Below are 27,963 nucleotides of genomic sequence, written 5' to 3' on the forward strand. Positions count from 1 at the left end.
CCACCCCCTTTCTGTCAATCTTCTCCATCGTTTCACTCTGTCCACCTCCTCCATCACGCCCTTTCTGTACATCTTCTCGTACCTTTCTCTCTTTCCACCTCCACCCTTACCCCCTTTCTGTCAATTTTCTTCACCCTTTCTCTCAGTCCACCTCCACCCTCTCACCCCCTTTCTGTCCATCTTCTCCAAACTTTCTCTCTGTCCACCTCCTCCATCACCCCCTTTCTGTCCATCTTCTCACCCTTCCTCTCAGTCCACCTCCACCCTCACCATCTTTCTGTCCATCTTCTCCACCCTTTCTCTCTCTCCACCTCCTCCATCACCCCCTTTCTGTCCATTTTCTCCACCCTTTCTCTCAGGCCACCTCCCCCATCAGCCCCTTTCTGTCCATCTTCTCCACCCTTTCTCTCTGTCCACTTCCTCCACCACCCCCTTTCTGTCCATCTTCTCCGCCCTTTCTCTCAGTCCACCTCCTCCAACACCCCTCTCTCCCCATCTTCTCCACCCTTTCTCTCTGCCCACCTCCTCTATCACCCCCTTCCTGCGCTTCTTCTCCACTCTTTCTCTCTGTCCACCTCCTCCATCCCCTCTTTCCGTCCATCTTCTCCACCTTTTCTCTCAGTCCACCTACACCCTCACCCGTTTTCTGTCCATCTTCTCCACCATTTCGCTCTGTCCACCTCCACCCTCACCCCCTTTCTGTCCACCTTCTCCCCCCTTTCTCTCTGCCCACCACCTACATCACCCCCTTTCCATCCATGTTCTCCACCCTCTCTCTCTATCCACCTCCTCCACCACCCCCTTTCTGTCCATCTTCAACACCCTTTCTCTCTGTCCACCTCCTCCATCACCCCCTATCCGTCCATCTTCTCCACCCTTTCTCTCAGTCCTCCTACACCCTCAACCCCTTTCTGACCCTCTTCTCCACCCTACCTCTCAGTCCACCTCCACCCACACCCCCTTTTGGCCATCTTCTTCACCCTTTCTCTCTGTCCACCAAATCCATCTCTGTCCATCTTCTCCACCCTTTCTCTCTGTCCACCTCCTCCATCACCACTTCCTGTTCATCTTCTCCACTCTTTCTCTCTCTCCACCTCCTCCATCACCCCCTCTCTGTCCACCTTCTCCACCCTTTCTCTCTGTCCACCTCCCCCATCAGCCCCTTTCTGTCCTTCTTCTCCACCCTTTCTCTCTGTCCACTTCCTCCACCACCCTCTATCTGTCCATCTTCTCCTCCCTTCCTCTCTGAGTACCTCCTCCATCACCCTTTCTCTGTCCATCTTCTCCACCCTTTCTCTCAGTCCTCCTCAGCCCTCACCCACTTTCTGTCCATCTTCTCCCCCCTTTCTCTCTGCCCACCTCCTCCATTAGCCCCTTTCTGTCCATCTTCTCCACCCTTCTCTCAGTCCACCTCCTCCATCACCCCCTTTCTCCCCATCTTCTCCACCCTTTCTCTCTGGCCACCTCCTCCATAATCCAATTCCTGTCCATCTTCTCCACTCTTCCTCTCCGTCCACCTCCTCCATCACCCTGTTTATCTTCTCCACACTTTCTCTCTGTCCACCTCCACCCTCATACCCTTTCTGCCCATCTTCTCCATCCTTTCTCTCTGTCCACCTCCACCATCACCCCCTTTCTGTCCATCTTCTCCATCCTTTCTCACTGCCCTCCTCTTCCATTAGCCCCTTTCTGTCCATCTTCTCCACCCTTTATCTCTGTCCACCTCCTCCATAATCCCCTTCCTGTCCATCTTCTCCACTCTTCCTCTCCGTCCACCTCCTCCATCACCCTGTTTATCTTCTCCACACTTTCTCTCTGTCCACCTCCACCCTCATACCCTTTCTGCCCATCTTCTCCACCCTTTCTCTCTGTCCACCTCCACCATCACCCCCTTTCTGTCCATCTTCTCCATCCTTTCTCACTGTCCTCCTCTTCCATTAGCCTCTTTCTGTCCATCTTCTCCACCCTTTCTCTCTGTCTACCTCCTCCATCATCCCCTTTCTGCTCATCTTCTCCACCCTTTCTCTCTGTCCACCTCCTCCATCACCCCTTTTCTGTCCATCTTCTCCACCCTTTCTCTTTGACCACCTCCTCCATCACCCTCTTTCTGTCCATCTTCTCCACCCTTTTTCTCAGTCCACCTCCACTGTCACCCCCTTTTTGTCCATCTTCTTCCCTTTTCTCTCTGTCCACTTCCTCCATCACCCCCTTTCTGTGCATCTTCTCCACCCTCTCTCTCTATCCACCTCCTCCATCACCCCCTTTCTGTCCATCTTCTGCACCCTTTCTCTATGTCCACCTTCTCCATCACCCCCTTTCTGTCTATTTTCTCCAACCTTTCTCTCTGTCCACCTCCTCCATCACCCCTTTTCTGTCCATCTTCTCCACCCTTTCTCTTTGACCACCTCCTCCATCACCCTCTTTCTGTCCATCTTCTCCACCCTTTTTCTCAGTCCACCTCCACTGTCACCCCCTTTTTGTCCATCTTCTTCCCTTTTCTCTCTGTCCACTTCCTCCATCACCCCCTTTCTGTGCATCTTCTCCACCCTCTCTCTCTATCCACCTCCTCCATCACCCCCTTTCTGTCCATCTTCTGCACCCTTTCTCTATGTCCACCTTCTCCATCACCCCCTTTCTGTCTATTTTCTCCAACCTTTCTCTCTGTCCACCTCCTCCATCACCCCTTTTCTGTCCATCTTTTCCACCCTTTCTCTCTGTCCACCTCCTCCATCACCCCCTTTCTGTCCATGTTCTCCACCCTTGCTCTCTGTCCACCTCCTCATTCATCCCCTCTCTGTCCATCTTCTGCGCCCTTTCTCTCTGTCTACCTCCACCTTTACCCCCTTTCTGTCCATCATCTCCACCCTTTCTCTCTGTCCACCTCCTCCATCACCCCCTTTCTGTCCATCTTCTCCACCCTTTCTCTCTGTCCACCTCCTCCATCACCCCCTTCTGTCCATCGGCTCCACCCTTTCACTTTGTCCACCTCCTCGATCACCGCCTTTCTGTCCATCTTCTCCACTCTTTCTCTCTGTCCTCCTCCTCCATCACCCACTTTCTGTCCATCTTCTCCACCCTTTCTCTCTGTCCACCTCCTCCATCACCCCCTTTCTGTCCATGTTCTCCACCCTTGCTCTCTGTCCACCTCCTCATTCATCCCCTCTCTGTCCATCTTCTGCGCCCTTTCTCTCTGTCTACCTCCACCTTTACCCCCTTTCTGTCCATCATCTCCACCCTTTCTCTCTGTCTACCTCCTCCATCATCCCCTTTCTGCTCATCTTCTCCACCCTTTCTCTCTGTCCACCTCCTCCATCACCCCTTTTCTGTCCATCTTCTCCACCCTTTCTCTTTGACCACCTCCTCCATCACCCTCTTTCTGTCCATCTTCTCCACCCTTTTTCTCAGTCCACCTCCACTGTCACCCCCTTTTTGTCCATCTTCTTCCCTTTTCTCTCTGTCCACTTCCTCCATCACCCCCTTTCTGTGCATCTTCTCCACCCTCTCTCTCTATCCACCTCCTCCATCACCCCCTTTCTGTCCATCTTCTGCACCCTTTCTCTATGTCCACCTTCTCCATCACCCCCTTTCTGTCTATTTTCTCCAACCTTTCTCTCTGTCCACCTCCTCCATCACCCCCTTCCTGTCCATCTTCTCCACTCTTCCTCTCCCTCCACCTCCTCCATCACCCTGTTTATCTTCTCCACACTTTCTCTCTGTCCACCTCCACCCTCATACCCTTTCTGCCCATCTTCTCCACCCTTTCTCTCTGTCCACCTCCACCATCACCCCCTTTCTGTCCATCTTCTCCATCCTTTCTCACTGTCCTCCTCTTCCATTAGCCCCTTTCTGTCCATCTTCTCCACCCTTTCTCTCTGTCTACCTCCTCCATCATCCCCTTTCTGCTCATCTTCTCCACCCTTTCTCCCTGTCCACCTCCTCCATCACCCCTTTTCTGTCCATCTTCTCCACCCTTTCTCTTTGACCACCTCCTCCATCACACTCTTTCTGTCCATCTTCTCCACCCTTTTTCTCAGTCCACCTCCACTGTCACCCCCTTTTTGTCCATCTTCTTCCCTTTTCTCTCTGTCCACTTCCTCCATCACCCCCTTTCTGTGCATCTTCTCCACCCTCTCTCTCTATCCACCTCCTCCATCACCCCCTTTCTGTCCATCTTCTGCACCCTTTCTCTATGTCCACCTTCTCCATCACCCCCTTTCTGTCTATTTTCTCCAACCTTTCTCTCTGTCCACCTCCTCCATCACCCCTTTTCTGTCCATCTTCTCCACCCTTTCTCTCTGTCCACCTCCTCCATCACCCCCTTTCTGTCCATGTTCTCCACCCTTGCTCTCTGTCCACCTCCTCATTCATCCCCTCTCTGTCCATCTTCTGCGCCCTTTCTCTCTGTCTACCTCCACCTTTACCCCCTTTCTGTCCATCATCTCCACCCTTTCTCTCTGTCCACCTCCTCCATCACCCCCTTTCTGTCCATCTTCTCCACCCTTTCTCCCTGTCCACCTCCTCCATCACCCCCTTCTGTCCATCGTCTCCACCCTTTCACTTTGTCCACCTCCTCGATCACCGCCTTTCTGTCCATCTTCTCCACTCTTTCTCTCTGTCCTCCTCCTCCTCCATCACCCACTTTCTGTCCATCTTCTCCACCCTTTCTCTCTGTCCACCTCCTCCATCACCCCCTTTCTGTCCATGTTCTCCACCCTTGCTCTCTGTCCACCTCCTCATTCATCCCCTCTCTGTCCATCTTCTGCGCCCTTTCTCTCTGTCTACCTCCACCTTTACCCCCTTTCTGTCCATCATCTCCACCCTTTCTCTCTGTCCACCTCCTCCATCACCCCCTTTCTGTCCATCTTCTCCACCCTTTCTCTCTGTCCACCTCCTCCATCACCCCCTTCTGTCCATTGTCTCCACCCTTTCACTTTGTTCACCTCCTCGATCACCGCCTTTCTGTCCATCATCTCCACTCTTTCTCTCTGTCCTCTTCCTCCATCACCCACTTTCTGTCCATCCTCTCCACCCTTTCTCTCTGTCCTCCTCCTCCATCACCCCCTTTCTGTCCATCTTCTCTACCCTTTCTCTTTGTCCACCTCCTCCACCACCCTCACTCTCTTCCGATCTCCTCCATCACCCTCACTCTCTGCCCATCTCCTTCTGCCCATCTCCTCCTCCCACCTATCTGTATCCATCTACTTTTCCCTCCTCTGTCCTTCTGCTGCTTCCCCTTCTGTCTATCATCTCTTACCCCTCTAATTCCACCTTCTCCGTTTCCTCCTCCTCCTCACCCTTCTCCGGTCTCTGCCCAGCTCTTCCTCTTTCCAATCGCTGTCCATCTTCTTCTTTCCCCTCGCTCTGCCCATTTTTTGCTCCACTTCTCTCTGCCCATCTCCTCGTCGCCCTAGCTATGTCCATCTCCTCCTCCCCCTCACTATCTTTCCGTCTCCTCCCCTATTCTCTCTCCACGTCATCATGCTCTCCCCACTAGGAGGCTGGTCGTTTTTTCCAGTTCGTAACTAATCTGTGCACCAAATTTCGTTGAAATCTTTCTAGGACTTTTGGATGGGCTTTTTACCCATGGCTTTGCCAGTGTACGCAAATGTCAAATATATTTGTCGTATATTTATATATTTCACACTTATTTGTACATAACCTGCATCTTTCACCTGATTATGTAGCAAATTTCGTCTAGTAGTTTCAGTTTTACGCAGCTCAATGTTTATGATGTATCTCCTGAACAATGTGCTGTAAAATTATATAATTTTGCAGGTACATCAAGTGATATACGTGGATACTGTCAGCGAAATGTGTTGTGAACAGAAATAGTAGTAAAGAAGTAATATATTAAAAGTCAGGGCTGATGCAGCTCAGTGTTTATGACGTCATATCTCCTGAACTTCATGTTGTAAAATGATAGAACTTTGCTGATTCAGTGGTATATGTCTACAATGTCTGCAGAATGTGTCGTTAGTAAATTTATTAGTAAAGAACGAAAAAAAATTAAAAACTGATACTTCATGCGACTGTTTTACTAGATGATCAACAAAAGTGCAGTAAGCGATAAACTATTTTCCTTTCATCATTTTGTAGGAGCTGTCAACGAGAATAAGCTTCGCAAAGGTTTTAAACTGTATGTAAAGTTTGATGCAAGTCACTAAGTGCTATGATTCTCAAATACTAAATAACTAGAACGTGTTTACTAGCGTGTCGTGGTCTACACTGCTTTTTCTCCACCACCCCCTCGATTTGCAGTTCGTAGTTAGCCCAACAACGAATCTTTTCCAGAGGGCAGTTAATACGAGCATGTGTACCAAGTTTCACTGCAATCGGCCCAGTGTCACAGGAGAAGATGTGGAACGTACATGCATACATAACTTATATATATATATATATATCAGAAAAAGTTTTGCATCACCTCGGTTTTGAGAGTTCCGGAACCTGTATAGAAAATTGGAATATAAATCAACATAAACATCATTTCCACCCTTTTTATTGCTCATGAAAACCACAAATCGCATGTTGTACCACCATACAGCGAGACCTTCAGAGGTGGTGGTCCAGATTTCTGTACACACCGGTACCTTTAATACCCAGTAGCACGTCCTCTTAAATTGATGCATGCCTGTATTCGTCGTTCCATACTATCCACAAGTTCATCAAGGTACTGTTGGTCCAGATTGTCCCACTCCTCAACGGCGATTCGGCGTAGATCCCTCAGAGTGGTTGGTGAGTCGCGTCGTCTATAAACAGCCATTTCCAGTATATTCCAGGCACGTTCGATAGGGTACATGTCTAGAGAACATGCTGGTCGCACTAGTAAATCGATGTCGTTATCCTGAAGGATGTCATTCACAAGATGCGCACGATGGGGGTGCGAATGGTCGTCCATGAAGACGAATGCCTCACCAATATGCTGCCGATATGGTCGCACTATTGGTCGGAGGATGGCATTCACGTATCGTACAGCCGTTACGGCGCCTTCCGTGACCACCCCAAAACATCAGGGAACCTCCACCTTGCTGCAATCGCTGGACAGTGTGTCTAAGGCGTTCAGCCTGACTGTGTTGCCTCCAAATACGTCTCCGACAATTGTCTGGTAGACGACATATGCGACACTCATCAGTGAAGAGAACGTGATGCTAATCCTGAGCGGTCCATTCGGCATGTTGTTGGGCCCATCTGCACCGCGCTGCATGGTGTCGTGGTTGCAAAGATGGACCTCACCATGGACGTCGGGAGTGAAGTTCAGCATCATGCAGCTTACTGCGTAGAGTTTGAGTCGTAACACAATGTCCTGGGGCTGCACGACAGGCAGTACTCAACATTGTGACGTCGCTGTCAGGGTTCCTCCGAGCCATAATCCGTAGGTAGCGGTCATCCACTGCAGTAGTGGCCCTGCCTCTCTGCATATCCTCCATATCTTAACAACATCGCTTTGCTTCACTCCGAGACGCCTGGACACTTCCCTTGTTGAGAGCCCTTCCAGGCACAAAGTGACAATGCGGACGCGATCGAACCGCGGTATTGACCGTCTAGGCGTGGTTGAACTACAGACAACACGAGCCGTGTACCTCCTTCGAGGTGGAATGACTGGAAGTGATCGGCTGTCGGACCCCTTTCGTCTAATAGGCGCTGCTCATCCATGGTTGTTTACATCTTTGGGTGGGTTTAGTGACATCTCTGAACAGTCCAAGGGACTGTGTCTCATACAGTATCCACAGTCAACGTCTGTCTTCAGTAGTTCTGGCAACTGGGGTGATGCAAAACTTTTTTTGATGTGTATATATGTACTGAAGAGCCAAAGAAACTGGTGCACCTGCCTAATATCGTGTAGGAACCCGCGAACACGCACAAGTGCCGCAACACGACGTGGCACGGATTCGACTAACGTCTGAAGTAGTGCTGAAGGGAACTGACACCATGAATGCTGCAGGGCTGCCCGTAAATCAGTATGGCCGGCCAGAGTGGCCGAGAAGGTTCTAGGCGCTACAGTCTGGAGCTGCGCGACCGCTCCGGTCGCAGGTTCGAATCCTGCCCCGGGCATGGATGTGTGTGATGTCCTTAGGTTAGTTAGGTTTAAGTGGTTCTAAGTTCTAGGGGACTCATGACCTCAGAAGTTAAGTCCCATAGTGCTCAGAGCCATTTGAACCATTTGAGCCATAAATCAGTAAGGGTACGAGTGTGTGGAGCTCTCTTCTGGAAAGCACGTTGTTAGGCATCCCAGGTGTGCTCAATAATGTTCATGTCTGGGGAGTTTGATGGCCAGTGGAGGTGTTTAAACTCATAAGAGTGTCCCTGGAGCCATTTTGTAGCATTTCTGGACGTGAGAGGTGTCGCATTGTCCTGCTGGAATTGCCCAAGTCCGTCAAAACGCACAATAGAGATGAATGCATGCAGGTGATTGGACAGGATGCTTACGTACCCGTCAGATTCGTATCTAGACGTATCTGGAGTCTCATATCACTCCAACTGGACACGCCCCACACCATTACAGAGCCTCCACTAGCTGGAAAAGTCCCCTCTTGACATGCAGGGTCCATGGGTTCATCAGATTGTCTCCATACCCGTACACGGCCGTCCGCTCGATACCATTTGAAACGAGACTCTTCCGACCAGGCAACATGTATCTGGTCATCAACAGTCCAATGTCGCCCAGGCGAGGCGTAAAGCTTTGTGGTGCGCAGTCATCAAGGATACTCGAGTGGGTCTTCGGCTCCATGTTTCGTTGAATGGTTTGCAAGCTGACATATGTTGATGGCCCATTGCTGAAATCTGCAGCAATTTGCGGAAGGGCTGCGCTTCTGTCTCACTGAATGATTCTCTTCAGTCATTGTTGATCCCGTTCTTGCAGGATCTTTTTCCGGCTGCAGTGATGTCAGAGATTTGATGTTTTACTGGGTTCCTGATATTCACAGTACACTGGCGAAATGCTCGTACGGGAAAATCCCCACTTCATTCCTACCTCACAGATGCTGTTCAAAATGGTTCAAATGGCTCTGAGCACTATGGGACTTAACAGCTGTGGTCATCAGTCCCCTAGAACTTAGAACTACTTAAACCTAACTAACTAACCTAAGGACATCACACACATCCATGCCCGAGGCAGGATTCGAACCTGCGACCGGAGCGGTCACGCGGTTCCAGACTGAAGCGCCTTTAACCGCACGGCCACACCGGCCGGCTCACAGATGCTGTGTCCCATCGCTCATATGCCGACTATAACACCATGTTCAAACTCACTTAAATCTTGATAGCCTGCCACTGTAGCAGCAGTAACCGATCTAACAACCGCGTCATTTTCTTCTTTTTTTTCCTTTATTGTTTTTCCAATTTCCCATGTGAGGAGGGCTAGCAGCAGCATAGGCGCTACTCTTCAGCCAAGGAACGTTACAGATGTACATGAGAACATTTAGAAACAATAAAAAGGAGAAACGTGGGTGAACATAGGTATGAAGGAGGGGGAACATAATGGAAGAAAGAATATAAAAGAAGGTGTGATTGTGAAATAGAGATAAAAAACAAAAAACATTTTACACAAAAAACCACACACTGTAAGAAGTAAAAGACACAAGTCCAAGTAGGTGCAGAGCACAGAAACTCACAGGACGATTAAAACAGCAACATGATAGGTGGTGTAGCACAGAACAACCATAGACAGCAAAACTATATAAAAGTCGAGCACACAATTAAAAACCATATCACTGGACGACAATGTAGAACTGCACTGAACACAACACTGACACAGCACACCCGATGATGGATAAAAAACTGGGAGGATCTGCTGGGGATGGGGATACAAGGAAGAAGCGAACAGGTTGGGAAGGGGTGGTGTTAGAAGGGGGCAGAGAAGGGGGATGGGGGATTGGGTGGGACGGGTGGGAGAGGAAGACAGCCGAGGAGGGAGTGCAGAAATTCAGGGGTGGGGGGGGAAGTGAAAGGGGGAAAACCACTCAGGGGAAGTAGGGTATGGGAAAGGGGGAGCCCTGGGGAGGGAGAAACAAGGCCAGGCTAGAGTTTGTAATAAGGGTAGACATTACAGCGAAGTTCATCATCTGGGAGGGGCATGTGCTGGAAATTGCCCTGATGAAGCCTTTGAGTGCTGCTCGACGTTTCTTTGCTGTAATGATGTTCTGAACGTGTTGCTGTAGTTGTCAGTGGCGGTGGAGTTTATCCTTGTCATGTTTGTCCAGGAAGGAGCAATAGAGGCAGAGGGATTAGTGGAGGAGAAGGACAGCCCATGGAGAGAGAGTGGGACGGTGGGGGGTGGATGGTTTTAGTAGGGACATGGGCCTCCACGCCTTCAGCAATCGTCTTCTGGAGGAAGGACAAGATGTGGGTGATGGCGTCCGGATGGTGATAGGTAAGAGGGTGGCTTTCGACCTGGATGGCGATGGATTCTGGTACGCATCCCAGTTCGCATGTTGGTAGTCATGGACTACCTTGGGAGAGGGTGCAGGGCTGGGGCCAGAGGCAAGCGGTGAGCAGACATTATTGCGAGAATAATGGGAAAGTGGTCGCTACCTGTAGGGTCAAGGATGTCTACGACAATATGCCCAAGGAGGTTGGCAGAGGCAATGACAGCATCAGGAGTGGCAATGACAGCATTGCAACGGGTGTACTGAGGAAAAGGAAGAAGAGCACCATCAACCATGGGGAGGAACTGATGCCACCAACAAAGAGCGGAAAGAAACGGCTGTGGATGTTGATGTCGGAGGCAATCACATAGGTGGAGAAGTTGTGCTCAACATGGGAGATGAAGTCATAGGGAATAGGAGCAGTGGAGCGGATGTAGATGGTAGCACAGGCGATGTTGAGGGAGGACAAAAAGAAGCTGAGGATGAGGCGTTTGGTGGGGTCATGGAGAAGGGGTTGTGTGCTTGAGGTGGTCGATGGCGACTCCACCTTGCACTCAGGGACCAGGATCATCTGTTCAGTTGAGGATATAGGGAGAGGTATGGACAGTAGTGAGAGGCTAGAGATTGGTTTCATTCAGGAGGAAGGTGTCAACCTGGTGTTGGGAGATGGGGTTCATGAGGAGGTATTTGTTGGTGCAGAAGGAGTGGATGTCCTGGAAGAGGATGCTACACTAGTGCCGCACCGTGACTGGAAGAGGGGGGGGGGGGGGAAGGGAGAGGAGAGGCTTAAAACAGGGTGTCTAGGCAGGTGAAGGTGAAGTGGGCTTGGTAGTGGGAGTAGGTGGTGGAGGTGTTGAGTTAAAAGACAGAGCAGATGGCAAGTGAAATCTGTTGGAGGGGGGGGGGGGGGGTAGGAAAGGGTGGATGTTTTGTAAGACTACGGTTAAGAAACGGATGATGTCTTCAGCCGTAGAATGGACAGAAGGAATTGTCGGGTGGATCTACGTCTACATCTACATACATACTCCACAATCCACCATACGGTGCGTGGTGGAGGGTACCTCGTACCACAACTAGCATCTTCTCTCCCTGTTCCACTCCCAAACAGAACGAGGGAAAAATTACTGCCTATATGCCTCTGTACGAGCCCTAATCTCTCTTATCATATCTTTGTGGTATTTCCGCGAAATGTAAGATGATGACAGTAAAATTGTACTGCAGTCAGCCTGAAATACTGGTTCTCTAAATTCCCTCAGTAGCGATTCACGAAAAGAACGCCTCCTTTCCTCTAGAGACTCCCACCCGAGTTCCTGAAGCATTTCCGTAACACTCGCGTGATGATCAAACCTACCAGTAACAAATCTAGCAGCCCGCCTCTCAATTGCTTCTATGTCCTCCCTCAATCCGACCTGATAGGGATCCCAAACGCTCGAGCAGTACTCAAGAATAGGTCGTATTAGTGTTTTATAAGCGGTCTCCTTTACAGATGAACCACATCTTCCCAAAATTCTACCAATGAACCGAAGACGACTATCTGCCTTCCCCACAACTGGATGGGGGGTGAGTCGATGGGATGGATGGGGACAGTAAGCTAGGGGGTGGCAGGAGGGGGTTAACTTTACATTTGTAGGAGTAGGTGGGATATGGTCCATTGCAGGTGTTACAGGATGGAGGGGGTGGCGAGGTTGTGACGGTTTTTGAGGAAAACGACTGCGCCAGACACTTGTCTTGTATAGGCGCTGCTGACCGCAGCGCCGTATTCTGTCTGTTTACATACATCTGTATTTGAATCCGCTTGCCAGTTTCTTCGGCGCTTCAGTATATATATAATGTGTATGGATTACACCGTTATGTTGTTAAGTAACAATTTTTCTTTAAATACGCGTGTTCATTTTCAACGTCTCACGATATCATGTACAGTATGTACTTCCATCTTAACATAAGATTTATGTAATAAATAATATTTCTGAAATCAGACTAAAAATTTCTAGAAATTGCTAATACACACTTGAAGCGCCAGGCAGGTCCTGTGTAGTCGACGACATCCCAGCGGTTCTTTTTCATGATGAGCGATGACCCAGACACTTGTGAGAGATCCCGTTGCATTAATTCAATCATACCACCGTACGTTCCGTTGTGCAAGTAGCCCCATGTTTTGACTGGTACCACCCGTAATCTGCAAAGATACAGAAAACTTGTGACTAATTTAGTTCAGTATCGTAATATCTGATAACAGGTGCTAATTTACTTCAGTATCGTAATATCTGATAACAGATACAGTACAGGTATTAAATCAACAGGAGGTAAACGTTTAAAGCTCTCCAAAGTGACAAATATAAGAAACTGATTAGTCGCATTCATGCTAACTAAGATTTTGTCTACCTTCAGGGATGTTAATACCGTTGCCACTTGAGGGTCTGTTGTGTTTACAGAACCTAAAGAAGCAGTAATTGCCTATTTATGACACACATGTAGCACTGTAATTCAAATGTCGTAGTAGCCTGCAGTGTGGATATACGACAACACGTATAGTCTTGTTGGAGTTGGATCCAATGCGAACATATCATACGATTACATTCCAGATGAGCTTGGCAGTATTCAAATCATGTAACCATGGGGGCGATACATGTACCATCACTTCCTGGAATACTCCTTACATCATTTGGCGGATTTTGGAGTACTAGAGTGTTCATGTTGTTGCAGTAGATGTAGACCATCTGCGGGTTGCCGTTGGCGAACGTGCGGGTACTTACGATCGCAAGATGCAGGCGCAGTAGAGGTCCTCTTACATCATATGTCAACATCTCCCCGTCAAAATGAAACATCCAATAAATATAACTGATCCATGATAGTGGATATATGAGAACGACAATATTTCGTGGTAATAAGTGGTAGTTTCAAGCTACTGAGACCTTTGAGGTCTTCAAACTACTGTAGCTTGTAATTCTCCGAAAATCGACAACACAACTGACATTCCTCTGTTAAAATTTGGAACGTTTAATTATTGTTTTATCATCTCTGTAAAGTCATACAGCATAAAAGAGTGCGCACATTTAATGTGCAAATACAAGTACTGTTAAGGAGAACATGCAATTTTCTTTAAAATATACCATACAGTTGTTCCTGATACAAACAAGAAGGAATAGAAGGCTGTAGAAATTAAAGAGCAACATAAAGATAATCATTACTTACGTTGACCCAGAGACGAAAACGTTTTGGACAGAGTTCTTTATGTTGAGATTATTCTCCTCATGGATGGTTGTACGTACCTGTAATTCAGAATATCCTTCAGATACAAATTCACTGCATAATTTAACTTAGACATTGTGTCCAAATGTTTGTCCTCCAAACTCATAAGTCGTTCCACTGGGCGATCCATAGGCATTTTAGTGAACTGAAATGCATACACACGTATTTAGTACATTTTCCGGAATTTTATAATTACATAAAGTCCATTTTGGGCAATCTGGAAGAAAGCTTGCAAACGATTATATCGAGGGTCCAATTCTTACAGAACTAGATATCAATTGTGAGAATCGCCAAGTCATGAATGGTAAAGATTCCTGTATTCTGACACTGGTAGAGTTTTGCAACTGTTCCCGATAGAGTTTTCTTGACAACTCAGCGTATACTGATCGTGTTGTAATAGACGTGAGTGAAGGAAGCAGTGCTTCGAATAGCTCTAGTCTTACAAGGCGTGACTTAATTCCCGTATTAGGTACCATTCAAAGTTGCTTAGATTTCTGTTGGGAGTACCATTTACTGCCAATACAAGACCCGAAAACTTGCGTGGATTGCAGTGGACAGATGAGTAAGAAGCTCGGTAGAAAAAGTTTTGATTCGGAATTACCATTCCAGTTATATTGCACAAAATGCCGGAAAAGAAGTAGTATAAGGAGAAATACGGAGTTCGACAACTGCAAATTGACAATTCATCAGAGTGTTATCTTGGTGGTTTGCTGGGTTAAGGACTACATATTGGAGAACATAGCCTCAGAAATAGGACTATCTGCAAAACTGTGTGTGATTACTACGGATCCTGCTGCGAAGTGTTCTACGCGAATTGTGACCAATGATAATGCTTCGATAGACGGTAACAACAAAACTGTGAATCGATGAGTCACACATAACTACCAGGAAGTATGAAAAAGGACGACCTTTGAAGACCGAATGTGAGCAGATTTGATTATTTGGAGGTACTGAGAGGATATCGAAGAAATATTATTTTCATTGTGTAAGTTTATCCCAGGTCAAAACGAACTTTAGTACCTCTTATAAAGAACTTCACCATGCCTGGAATGGGAGTAATTACAGACGGATGGAAAACTTATAAGACACTCAAGAACGAAGGTTTTGACCACGAATTTGTGAATCATTCACCGTCAATCGTTTCCTCTGGTGCTCCGTTGGCACAGAGCATCGAGCGTCTTTGGAAATCTCTCAAGTCGTCTACCAGAAGAGAAGGCCGACCAGGAGAACGTGACTAACTGTACATCTTTCAATACACCTACTTCCACAATCTGAGATTGCGTGGTATAAAACTTCCTAGAGACACTGTACCAATTTTTTACGAGACATAGCTAGAGTATATCCTGATTATGGAAATAAAGGATTCCTACTGGCAGAATTGTCCAAGACGAAAGTGTCAGTGACGAATAATGTAAGTGAAATTACATTACATCTAATCATCGCCTGATATTTATACATTGTCATATTTTTTGGTAACTCTATAAAACAATCCATTTCGTTCATATTTTGCCGTTGTCGTCTTTATCGCTGTAAACATAGTCGGTATCTGGTTCCGTGACAGTCGCATCTTCGATGTATATCATTTGCAAGTCTTCTTCCAAATTACCTCATTTTGAATAGTCTTTAATAAAATTATTATATAAGTGTTTAGCACTCTAACCGATATATATCTACATAAGAGACGCTGTTTTTTTGACATAGTCCATAGAAAATAAAGACACGAACACAGAAGGCCGGAAATCCTAAAAATAGATTACAATCATTTCTTTAAGACTAGAGAAGTATTTAAGATTAAATTAAGCGACAAACATCTTAGGGAATGAAAAAGATGAAGATGTAGAAGGCAGGGTCAGTTATTTAATATAGATAGTCACATAAATACACTCCTGGAAATTGAAATAAGAACACCGTGAATTCATTGTCCCAGGAAGGGGAAACTTTATTGACACATTCCTGGGGTCAGATACATCACATGATCACACTGACAGAACCACAGGCACATAGACACAGGCAACAGAGCATGCACAATGTCGGCACTAGTACAGTGTATATCCACCTTTCGCAGCAATGCAGGCTGCTATTCTCCCATGGAGACGATCGTAGAGATGCTGGATGTAGTCCTGTGGAACGGCTTGCCATGCCATTTCCACCTGGCGCCTCAGTTGGACCAGCGTTCGTGCTGGACGTGCAGACCGCGTGAGGCGACGCTTCATCCAGTCCCAAACATGCTCAATGGGGGACAGATCCGGAGATCTTGCTGGCCAGGGTAGTTGACTTACACCTTCTAGAGCACGTTGGGTGGCACGGGATACATGCGGACGTGCATTGTCCTGTTGGAACAGCAAGCTCCCTTGCCGTTCTAGGAATGGTAGAACGATGGGTTCGATGACGGTTTGGATGTACCGTGCACTATTCAGTGTCCCCTCGACGATCACCAGTGGTGTACGGCCAGTGTAGGAGATCGCTCCCCACACCATGATGCCGGGTGTTGGCCCTGTGTGCCTCGGTCGTATGCAGTCCTGATTGTGGCGCTTACCTGCACGGCGCCAAACACGCATACGACCATCATTGGCACCAAGGCAGAAGCGACTCTCATCGCTGAAGACGACACGTCTCCATTCGTCCCTCCATTCACGCCTGTCGCGACACCACTGGAGGCGGGCTGCACGATGTTGGGGCGTGAGCGGAAGACGGCCTAACGGTTTGCGGGACCGTAGCCCAGCTTCATGGAGACGGTTGCGAATGGTCGTCGCCGATACCCCAGGAGCAACAGTGTCCCTAATTTGCTGGGAAGTGGCGGTGCGGTCCCCTACGGCACTGCGTAGGATCCTACGGTCTTGGCGTGCATCCGTGCGTCGCTGCGGTCCGGTCCCAGGTCGACGGGCACGTGCACCTTCCGCCGACCACTGGCGACAACATCGATGTACTGTGGAGACCTCACGCCCCACGTGTTGAGCAATTCGGCGGTACGTCCACCCGGCCTCCCGCATGCCCACTATACGCCCTCGCTCAAAGTCCGTCAACTGCACATACGGTTCACGTCCACGCTGTCGCGGCATGCTACCAGTGTTAAAGACTGCGATGGAGCTCCGTATGCCACGGCAAACTGGCTGACACTGACGGCGGCGGTGCACAAATGCTGCGCAGCTAGCGCCATTCGACGGCCAACACCGCGGTTCCTGGTGTGTCCGCTGTGCCGTGCGTGTGATCATTGCTTGTACAGCCCTCTCGCAGTGTCCGGAGCAAGTATGGTGGGTCTGACACACCGGTGTCAATGTGTTCTTTTTTCCATTTCCAGGAGTGTAGTAAAAGATGTTACGAAAGACAAATGGAGAGAAAATTTAAAATGGAAGAAAGCAACATTTAAAGTGAAGCTGAGAGCTTTAGCAAAAGACAATACGAACATAACGGAATATGCTGAATTAAACAAAATTATTCGGAAATGTCTGTGAGAGTATATGGGTGGCTAGAATGAATACTTGGTGTGAAGAAAACAAAACACCGAGCGAGGTGGTGCAGTGGTTTAGCACACTGGACTCGCATTTCAGAGGAGGACGGTTCAAACCCGCTTCCAGCCATCCTGATTTATATTTTCCGTGATTTCCCTAAAGCACTTCAGGTAAGCCGCGATGGATTCTTTGAAAGGCCACGGCCGATTTCCTTGCTCATCCTTCCCTAATCTGAGCCTCTGCTCCGTCTCTAATGACCTCGTTGTTGACTGGACGTTAAACACTAATCTCCACCTTCCTCCGGAAACAAAACAATATTTTATGTTGAGTAGATATCGCGTTTCATTAGTTGAGATGGTAGACTGCGCAGTAACAAAGAAAGAGAAAAAAGACTGGTAAACATTCTAAGATTTATTTAAATGTTTCGTATGGTCCAATAGATGACGTAGAAACATTGATAATTAAAGACGAACATAATGAAACGGTAGACACATAAAAGGTGAGGTGTAGACATCCATTCGAAGGATGAATAAAGGAAAATCACTGGGAAACAGCTGTGTTTATAGGAATGACTAAAACCATATGAAAGAAACACAAAAAGAACGTGTAAAATTACTTACAAAAATCAGCGAACGAATAAAGATTTTAATCAAGCAAAAGAATAAGCTGGCTTTAGAAATGGATGTAGTCCAACGGACCATCTGCAAAATGTGAACAAAATTATAGAACGGACCAATATGTATGAAAAATCGTATTGTCTGGGCCATTGGCGAAATGTGACCGAAATTACAGAATGGACCAATAAGGATGAATAAGATATTTATGTGAGTTTCATACTATCTATTAAGCTTTTGAGTCAATTTAAAACGAAATCTGTACTAACAGTTGTTGAGAAACGAGGCATCGTCCTACCTAAAGATGCCAGAAGAATAGACAATGGAGAAAAGAAAAGTAACCAATCGCAAAGTGCGTCGTTTTATTACAGCAAAGCAGATCTAGATTTCAACAATTACACAGTCATCTTCACTGCATATAACAACAGGTAACATTAGACCAGAGTGTCACGTAGGAAACTCCGGATATCAGTCTATTCAGGGATTTCCAAGTTGTCCATTCCCCGTCATGCCCTGGAGGTAAAGCTTCAAATGGTTCAAATGGCTCTGAGCACTATGGGACTCAACTGCTGAGGTCATAAGTCCCCTAGAACTTAGAACTACTTAAACCTAACTAACCTAAGGACAACACAAACATCCATGCCCGAGGCAGGATTCGAACCTGCGACCGTAGCGGTCGCGCGGTTCCAGACTGTAGCGCCAGAACCGCTCGGACACCAGCGACCGGCTAAAGCTTCAACAACTCCTTTCTCACCAGGGGGAAGGTAGGTCGCAGCCCTCCATTATTATAACCTAGCTTTTTCACAGGTGTTGGAGGAGGAGGAGATTAGTGTTTAACGTCCCGTCGACAACGAGGTCATTAGAGACGGAGCGCAAGCTCGGGTAAGGGAAGGATGAGGAAGGAAATCGGCCGTGCCCTTTCAAAGGAACCATCCCGGCATTTGCCTGAAGTGATTTAGGGAAATCACGGAAAACCTAAATCAGGATGGTCGGAGACGGGATTGAACCGTCGTCCTCCCGAATGCGAGTCCAGTGTGCTAACCACTGCGCCACCTCGCTCGGTCACAGGTGTTCTAAGTTCCTTTGTGTCCTAAGGAAATTCTTCCTTGACTTCAGTCGTTGCGAATGTGGTTCATGCCCGTACAGAGAATGGGTAATTTCCTTTTCTACTGTCTTTCTTTCCTTGTTCGCAGCTATCTCTTTTCGAATAGGTGGTGGTGCTATTCCTGCGAGGTGGTAAAGCCATTCGACAGGAGAGGATTTCAAGCAACCTGTTATAATTCTGCAGGTTTCGTTGAGAGCTACATCCACCTGTTTGGCATGAGTTGAATTATACCAAACAGGATAGGCATACTCTGCCGCAGAATAGCATGGTGTCATTGCAGATGTTCGGATTCATTACTCCAAATAACTCGTTTACAGTCATCCACTCTCCAGTGGCGTCGCTCATAAACACCACCTAAAGCGCCGCTTAGAAATGACTACAAAAATATGTGTCTTATAAGGAGTTGGTCGTCCATTCTACGCAACTCCTTTTAACTTCCAAAACATAGACGTTGTGCTAGCTGGACTGCTGATTTCTTCCACAGATTTCATCTCATTTCTCACAAGCACTCTCTACAATGCTCGACGGTTCCTTTCCGTCAGTAAATGAGACCGCCTTGTCTATGTTTACATGCGTTTGTTCCTGCACGTTTCAACTTCACAATCCTATCATCAACAGTCGACATTTTAGAAGTGGCATTTTGAAACGTGATGCATTCTGCCGGACATCAGCGTCGTTCATGCACAGTATTTCGTCAACGTGACTCATTATCTTCATTAGGTGCTGCCTGAGACAGCTCGTCGAGTGGAACAGACCCAGTATTTATGCCTACAGCCTTCCCCCTCCTTGTCAAGCCGAGTGCTGAGTTCCGTCTACAGTCCGGTGCAGTTCCAAGTGTTCCTTCTGCGGTCCGCTCGCGCTAGATGCGTTCTTAGGCGTTCCCTCTTCAGTTTAGTGCACCAGGTCGAGCGCTGGCGTTTTATCTTCGGTCCAGTGGACCTATCCGCGAGTTTGCGTTCCATTGTTAGTCAGTTGTGGTTCTAAGTGTTCCCTCTGCATTCCGCTCCCTCTAGAACCAATCTTAGGCGTTCTCTCTTTGCTCCTGCGTGCCTCACCTGGGCCCGACAATGGACTGCTGATGATTGGAAACATGTTGCCTGGTCGGACGAGTCTCGTTTCAAATTTTATTGAGTGGATGGACGTGTACAGGTATGGGGACCACCTCACAAATCCATGGACCTTGCATGTCAGCAGAGGATTGTTCAAGCAGGTGGAGGCTCTACTGGCCGGCCGGTGTGGCCGTGCGGTTAAAGGCGCTTCAATCTGGAACCGCGTTGTTGAATGCCCTTCCTGGCACAAAGTAACAAAGTGGAAGCCGGCCGGTGTGGCCAAGCAGTTCTAGGCATTTCAGTTCAAAAATGGCTCAAATGGCTCTGAGCACTATGGGACTCAACTGCTGAGGTCATTAGTCCCCTAGAACTTAGAACTAGTTAAACCTAACTAACCTAAGGACATCACACACATCCATGCCCGAGGCAGGATTCGAACTTGCGACCGTAGCGGTCTTGCGGTTCCAGACTGCAGCGCCTTTAACCGCACGGCCACTTCGGCCGGCGCAGGCATTTCAGTCTGGAACCGCGCAACCTCTACGGTCGCAGGTTCGATTCCTGCCTCGGGCATGGATGTGTGTGATGTCCTTAGGTTAGTTAGGTTTAATTAGTTCTAAGTTCTAGGCGACTGATGACCTCAGAAGTTAAGTCGCATAGTGCTCAGAGCCATTTTTTTTTTTTTTTTTTTTTTTTTTTTTTTTTTTTTTTTTTTTTTTTTTTTTTTTTTTTTTTTTTGGAGGCTCTATAGTGGCGTGAGGCGTGTGCAGTTGGAGTGAGGTGGGACCCCTGATACGTCTAGATATGACTGACAGGTGACACGTACGTAAGCATCCTGTCTGATCACCTACATCCATACATGTCCATTGCGCATTCCGACGGGCAATTCCAGCAGGACAACACGACACCTCACACGTCCAAAATTGCTACAGAGTGGCTCCAGGAACACTCTCCTCATTTTAGACACTTCCTCTGGCCACCTAAACCCCCAGACGTGAACATTATTGAGCGTATTGGGATGCCTTGCAACGAGCTGTGCAGAAGAGATCTCCACCCCCTCGTACTCTTACAGATTTATGGATGTGGTATCGATAGCCATGATGCCACGGCCTAAGTACAAGTTAAGTTGGCACTACGATAGACACCGATGACAGCGCCCTCTAGCAGGTGCTGTTGAGGTCTACGAGTGCCGCTGCAGATTCTGCCCATTTGATGAAGAACAGATGGTTGGACACTTCGCACCTCATTGCAAAGTTATGTATTCTTTTTGCTAGAGTAAAGGTGATTTAAATGCATACTGCAGTACCGACGTGTATTACCTTTTCCTGCTCCTACCCACGTGCCGCCTTCCAGGCGGGATACAAAAGTTGGCGGCGAGGTGCCCCCTATCCTTTCCTTTTTTGCTCGGCACTGCTTTCTTTTCGTGCCAGCCTCAGTATAAGACTTTGTGTAAACCATGGCTTCGCCACAGGAACAGGCTTCGCTGTCCCATCTTGTACGTTTTCAGGCTCAGCAAATGACGCAGCTACTTGCTGTCATAAATGGACTGGTCACACTACAAACTGCAGCTACTTCGGCGCCTCCGACGCCACCGCCTGTACCGACGCCGCCGCCGACGGCGCCGCCGTTTCGTGCCTTCAATCCTGACGTTGAACGCTGGCCAGAATACATCGCCCAGCTCGAGGCACACTTCGCAGCATGTAACATACCAGGTACAGAGCGGCTTGCTTTTTTTATTGCCAACGCGGGTGTTGTGTTATACCGTGTGCTCGTCAAGTTGTTTCCCACCACCCGCTCAGAAACTAAAACGTACGACGAAGTGATTGATGCTTTGAACTCGCACTTCTGTGACAGTATAAATGTTGTAGCTGCACGTTAGAAATTCTTTCGTCTCCGGCGTGGCCCTACTCAGTCTAATAAATGTTGGTTAACGGATCTTCAGGGACTAACTCCTGATTGTGACTTTAATTTCTCATGTCGACGCTCATTTGCGGATATGATTAGAGACGCTGTTGGGCAGAATGTGGCGGATCACCGCATCTGCGAACAAATCCTCCGATTTAAAAACCCGTCTTTGCAGGAAGTAGTGGACTTGCTAGGCAGACAAGATACATTAGACACGGCTACTTCCGCGTACGACGTGACCCCGGGTGTGTGTACTGTGAGCACGGCACAACACGTGCCCTCCCCCGCGGTCGCAGCACGGCCAGCCACGTCACGCCGCTCCCGCGCACGTAAACACGTTTCAAACCAGGCACCCACTAACAAAACTGAAATCATGTCCAAACTGATTTCGTGCCCACCCACGGGACGGTTGCCCATTCCATCAAGCAAAGTGTTACTTTTGTAATAAGAATGGACATGTGCAAGCTGTGTGTAGTAAGAGAAACTCCAATTCACCACTTGTCTGCCGTTCGCGTGACTCGCGTGGGCGTCACCGCAACGGCAACCGCCATAATCAGGATTCACATCAGCCTATGGACGTTAATGCCATTTATTCAAAGCCTTCTGTTTCCCGTGCTTAGACAGCTCGTCGTGTTTTGCCAGACACTTCCTCTCGCATAGCCGGCCGAGGTGGTCTCGTGGTTCCAGGCGCGCAGTCCGGAACCGCGCGACTGCTACGGTCGCAGGTTCGAATCCTGCCTCGGGCATGGATGTGTGTGATGTCCTTAGGTTAGTTAGGTTTAAGTAATTCTAAGTTCTAGGGGACTGATGACCACAGCTGTTAAGTCCCATAGTGCTCAGAGCCATTTTGAGCCTCTCGCATTCAGCGCGATGCGAGGAAACTTTTTGTGACTTTGAACATTTGTGGACGTTCTATTCGCTTGCAGCTGGACACTGGTGCGTCAGATTCTTTACTGAACAAATCAACGTATGACTCGCTTGGTTCGCCCCCGCTTCGTCGTTCACATTCCACACTGACTGCATTTACTGGACAGGAAATCTCAGAGCTCGACGTGTGTAGTTTGCAAGCCACGTATGGTGCAACGACCCGTACAGTGTCTTTCCATGTGCTCAGCTCTCGTGATGCTACGAACATTTTTGGCATGGACGCATTTGAACTTTTTGGCCTCGCAATTCAGAACAATGTACTTTGCATCTACGCTAGTGACCATGCAGACAGTGTTGCCGCACTATGCGATGATTTTGCTGAACTCTTCTCTAATGGCCTTGGTTGCGCCACAGACTTTGCAGCGCATGGTGCAGTTAAAGGCAATGCCATGCCTATTTTCCGGCGCGCACGACCGGTACCGCACGCACTGTGCGACCCCGTAGCTGCAGAACTTACGCATTTGCCAGACACTGGTGTCATTGAACCTGTTTCTGCTTCGCAATGGGCTTCGCCTATAGTGTGTGTGAAGAAACCAAACGGTCGTCTCCGTATTTGTGCTGACTTTAAGTCTACAGTAAATCCCCAGACAGTGGTAGCTACGTTTCCCTTACCGCATCCTGAAGACATTTTTGATAAGCTTGGTGCGGGAAAATTCTTTTCCACGATTGACTTGCGGGACGCATACTTTCAGATTCCGCTCGACGAACAGTCGCAGCGCTATTTTGTGATAAACACCCATCTTGGCTTGTTCAAGTTTCGCTGCTTTCCGTTCGGTTGTGCTTCAGCTCCTGCAATTTTTCAGTCTTACTTGCAGCAGCTGTGTGCCACTGTCCCTGGTTGCTCAAATTATCTGGACGATATAGTTGTATCAGGTCGCACGCCTAACGAACATTTGCAGAATTTGCGTGCATTATTTACTGTGCTTTTGCAGCCAGGACTAAAGTGTAACAGAGACAAGTGAAATTTTTTTCAAACTGAGATTCAGTATTTAGGACATATGATTAACGGACAGAGTATCCGCCCCTCGCCGTCACATCTCAGTGCGATTAGAGACTTGCCAGCACCCAGGAACCTGTAAGAACTTCAGTCTGTGTTGGGCAAAATTACGTATTATGTTCGGTTTATACCAAATGCAGCGCAGATTGCAGCGCCTTTGCATCGCCTTCGGCGTAAGAACGTTCCTTTTGTTTGGTCTTCGGAATGTGACGCTGCTTTCCACAAGCTCAGATTTGCTTTGTTGAGTGATCGCTGTTTGATGCCTTTCGATCCCTCGAAACCAGTTGTTTTGGCTGTCGATGCATCTCCCCACGGCATCGGAGCCGTTCTCTCACACTGCATTAATTCTGTCGATCGCCCGATCACTTTTGCGTCTAAATTGCTCAATTCTGCCCCTCAAAACTATTCTCAAATCGAGAAAGAAGCTTTAACTATTGTCTATGGAGTGACTAAGTTTCATGATTTTTTGTACGGTCGCAAGTTCTGTTTGGTCACCAACCATAAGCCTTTGACGTCGTAGATGCACCAGTCAAAGCCAGTTCCGGCCCGTACTGCACAAAAGTTGCAACGTTGGTCTTTGTTTTTGTCTAACTACAATTACGAAATCTTGTTTCGGCCTACGGCCCAGCATGGCAATGTTGATGCTTTGTCTCGTCTGCCTATCGGTCCTGACGAAGTGTTCGATTCTTCCGAATTGTCTTGCATGTTTATTGATTGGCAGGATAAGGAATTCGCTGATGGTTTTCTGGTGGATTTTCGTCGCATTGCTTCCGCGACAGCCGCCGACCTTCTTTGCAGATTCTTTTGCAGTATATTCGTACTCAATGGCCTCCATCTGCTACGCAGATTCGAGATCCACTTGTTCGACGTTACTTTGCGCAATATCACAACTTATCTGTACACCACAGTGTTATCTTGTTACGAACTGACAATGATCAGTCTCGTGTGGTTGTACCTCGTTCGTTGCAGTCGGAAATCCTCCTTTTGCTGCACGCTGGTCATTGGGGTATAGTGCGGATGAAGCAATTAGCACTTGGGTCGGCATGGATAAAGATATTGAGACTTTGCTTACTAACTGTCGCTCTTGCGCGGAGCGTCAATCTGCTCCCCGCCAGCGCTTCTTTGCGTGGCCGACAACTACTGCGCCTTGGCAGCGCGTTCATATTGATTTTGCGGGTCCTTTCTGGGACACCCGCTGGTTGATAGTCATTGATGCGTACAGCAACTTTCCTTTTGTTGTGTCTGTCTTCTACTACATCTGCCAGTACTATTCGGGCTTTGACGCCTACTTTTTGCATTGAGGGCCTTCCTGAAGTGATTGTCTCCGACAATGGCCCCCAAGTCGTGTCCTCAGAGTTTGAAGCGTTCTGTGCTGCTCATGGCATTCGCCATCTAACCTCAGCCCCGTTCCACCCCGAGTTGAACGGCGAGGCTGAACGCTTTGTGTGTATGTTTAAGTCACAGATGAGCAAGTCACGCGCCACGCACTCTCGCGAGCGCGCGCTATGGACTTTCCTTGCTTTTTATCGCTTCCCGTTCCCCAGTGGAATTGCTACACGGCCGCACCCATCGGTCGTTCCTGCAGCTATTGCGCCCGCCGCCGCGCGCTCCCGCTGCTTCGCCTCGTTCTGGCTTGGCGCCGCGTGATTTGGTGTTCTATCGCGTTTTCTCAGGCAGGCAGCGCTGGGAGCAGGGGCGCATTCTTCGCTGGCTTGGCCACACCTTATTTGTCGTTTCTGGTCCCTCTGGCACTGGAACCAGATTCGTCTGTGCCGTCCTCAGTTTTCTGCTGCTGGTTGTTTTCCGGCAGAATTGGAAGCTTCGCAGCTTCCGCCGCCTCAGCCCACGACTCCACCGACGGAACCTCCGCCACTCGTGCCTCCGCGGGCGCGCCTGCAGTCGTCGCCGCTGCCGGTCCGGTCACCTGCACCGGACGGGCTCCTCTCGCCGCCGCCGCCGCCGCCGCCGCCGCCGCCGCGTTCCTCCGCAGTGCCGGAACCGATGGACGCTGAGGTTGCCGTCACGCCGCCGCCGCCGTCGCCAATGGAGGTCGTTGCTCCACCTCCTCATCAGAGCATACCCAGTGGCGGCGCGTGGCCTGGACAGGTTCTCCACGGGGCGTTTTCCTCGCCCCCTCATGAGCGATTCGAGGTCGCGGGTGGAGAGCGCGCCCCGGCAGTTGCTCTGTCCACCTCCTGAGCTGGGCCACCCCTGGATCCCTCCACCCGCCGTCGGAAGCCATACTCAACAACGGTGCGTCATTTCAGGGGGGATGGATGTGGTATCAATAGCCATGATGCCACGGCCTAAGTGCAAGTTAAGTTGGCACTACGATAGACACCGATGACAGCGCCCTCTAGCAGGTGCTGTTGAGGTCTACGAGCGCCGCTGCAGATTCTACCCATTTGATGAAAAGAAGATGGCCGGGACACTTCGCACCCCATTACAAAGTTATGTATTCTTTTTGCTAAATGTGATTTAAATTCATACTGCAGTACCGATTTGTATTACCTTTTCCTGCTTCTACCCATGCGCAGCCTTCCAGGTGGTATACAGACATGGACAGCCCTGTAGGATTCATGGTGTCAATTCCCTTCAGCACTACTTCAGACATTAGTCGAGTCCATGCCACGTCGTGTTGCGGCACTTCTGCGTGCTCGCGGGGGCCCTACACAATATTAGGCAGGTGTAACAGTTTCTCTGGCTCTTCGGTTGTAGGATATGCCGCTGTGACATTGGGCAACGCTGCCACCAGCCACATCTAAAAGTTACTGAAAGTGCAGAACAGACCACTTCACTTGCTCTACATCTCCATACATGAGAGCTCCATGAGCTACCAGGCATCCTCATACTCAAGGATCGCTTTAAACAGACTGTTCATACATTCCATGTATTGGTGCAGCAGTTTGAGAACAGTCAATCAGTCTTCGGTTTGGTGCATCTGGTGCTCTGTCTGTGGTTCGTTCTCCATGTCAACACTTCCGATTCGTCTTTTTGTGGGGTTTTGGCGTTGACTCCATTGCGTTTTCAGGAACTCCAGTTTAGGACTCCAGGTTCTACTGAGTTTGTGACGATTCACGAAAGTTTGTCACCTTTATCTCTATAGACTCTATAACACTGTCTAATGTCTTGGAGTCTCTGCCTGAACCCTTGTATCATCATAGTATATGCCATGATTGTGTTCAAGACAGTCTCGGCAATTACTGATGTAGCTGCCTGTTTCATTCTGACGTTCTTTGTGTCTGATGTCCACTGTGTTAGTTGTTTGGCCAATGTACAACACGCCACGTTGGTGAGGTAAAAGCTAAACTGGTAGAGTAAATTCACAGCTTTCGAACCTTGAAGTTCAAGCCGACTAGTGCATAAGAGAAAATTTGTAAAATATTTTACAGTGTATACATCTATGCTTAGCTCTGTTGCAGACTGGCCTAAGCTGGCGACATGGTATCTGGTTTTCCCAAAGAGGCGAGATGATGTAAAACCGTTGCTATTTTGTGGACTTTAACACAGAAACTAGTGGTTCGGTTTCAGCAGAGACGCCAGCCGGAGTGGCCGAGTGGTTCTAGGCCCTTCAGTTTGGAACCGCGCGACCGCTACGGTCGCAGGTTCGAATCCTGCCTCGGGCATGGATGTGTGTGATGTCCTTAGGTTAGTTAGGTTTAAGTAGTTCTAAGTTCTAGGGGACTGATGACCGTAGAAGTTAAGTTCCATAGTGCTCAGAGCCATTTCAGCAGTGGCAATCGGCGGGTGCTTAGATTCTGGCACGTTGACTGCAGCATCAAGAGCTGTCTAGAGAGCACTAGACACGCCAGACAAAGCACTGCAATATTCCAACTGCAGCGGAAAACGGAACTCTTGCATGGCGAGTCAACCCGTTACCATACTCTCAGACCACAGATTTATTGCACCGAGCGCAGCTGAAAAAAGTACGTTGGTACAACAAGTGGACCGTGCACAAGTATAGCTAAAAATTAATATGAGCACAAGCATGAGCAGTCTAGGAGTGCCAACAGAGATGGGAGGGCCACACCAGATGACCAGAGCAAGTGATACAGGTTTGGGCTTCCATCACAACATCATTGCATTAGTGTCGAGTTCTCCTCCTTGGACTTGGTACTTATCTGCTGGCAGACTGCCACGTAGCCCCCTTCCAGCAGCTGCGAAGACTCCTACCCTGGTGAATAGCAGCTCGAGACGCGGAGGTTCCACCGCCCACCCTTCCGTGCCTGCTGCGTAGGCGGCCTAGTGCCACAAGTTGTCACTCTCTGGGCCGAGTACCACCGTCGGAGACTGGCATCCCCTGCAAGGGA

General features: G+C 48.6%; 2 protein-coding genes across 2 annotated transcripts in view; one reads left to right on the top strand and one right to left on the bottom strand.

Annotated features, from left to right (window-relative positions):
* The window catches only part of LOC124556261, a 189,109-nt gene extending 175,363 nt beyond the window's left edge, over positions 1 to 13,746 (bottom strand). Inside the window, exon 1 of the mRNA XM_047130247.1 lies at positions 13,631 to 13,746. Coding sequence (XP_046986203.1) covers positions 13,631 to 13,746 — 116 coding nt within the window. The remainder of the gene's footprint in view (positions 1 to 13,630) is intronic.
* A 161-nt stretch (positions 13,747 to 13,907) lies between these two features.
* On the top strand, positions 13,908 to 27,132 carry LOC124556262 (leucine-rich repeat extensin-like protein 3). The gene is made up of 3 exons (XM_047130248.1): positions 13,908 to 13,914; positions 25,464 to 25,759; positions 27,076 to 27,132. The coding sequence occupies exons 1-3, from the start codon at positions 13,908 to 13,910 to the stop codon at positions 27,130 to 27,132; spliced, it is 360 nt and encodes a 119-aa protein (XP_046986204.1).
* Positions 27,133 to 27,963: the final 831 nt, after the last annotated feature.

This window comes from Schistocerca americana, chromosome X, assembly GCF_021461395.2.
Source record: "Schistocerca americana isolate TAMUIC-IGC-003095 chromosome X, iqSchAmer2.1, whole genome shotgun sequence".
NCBI classification, from domain to species: Eukaryota; Metazoa; Arthropoda; class Insecta; order Orthoptera; family Acrididae; genus Schistocerca; species Schistocerca americana.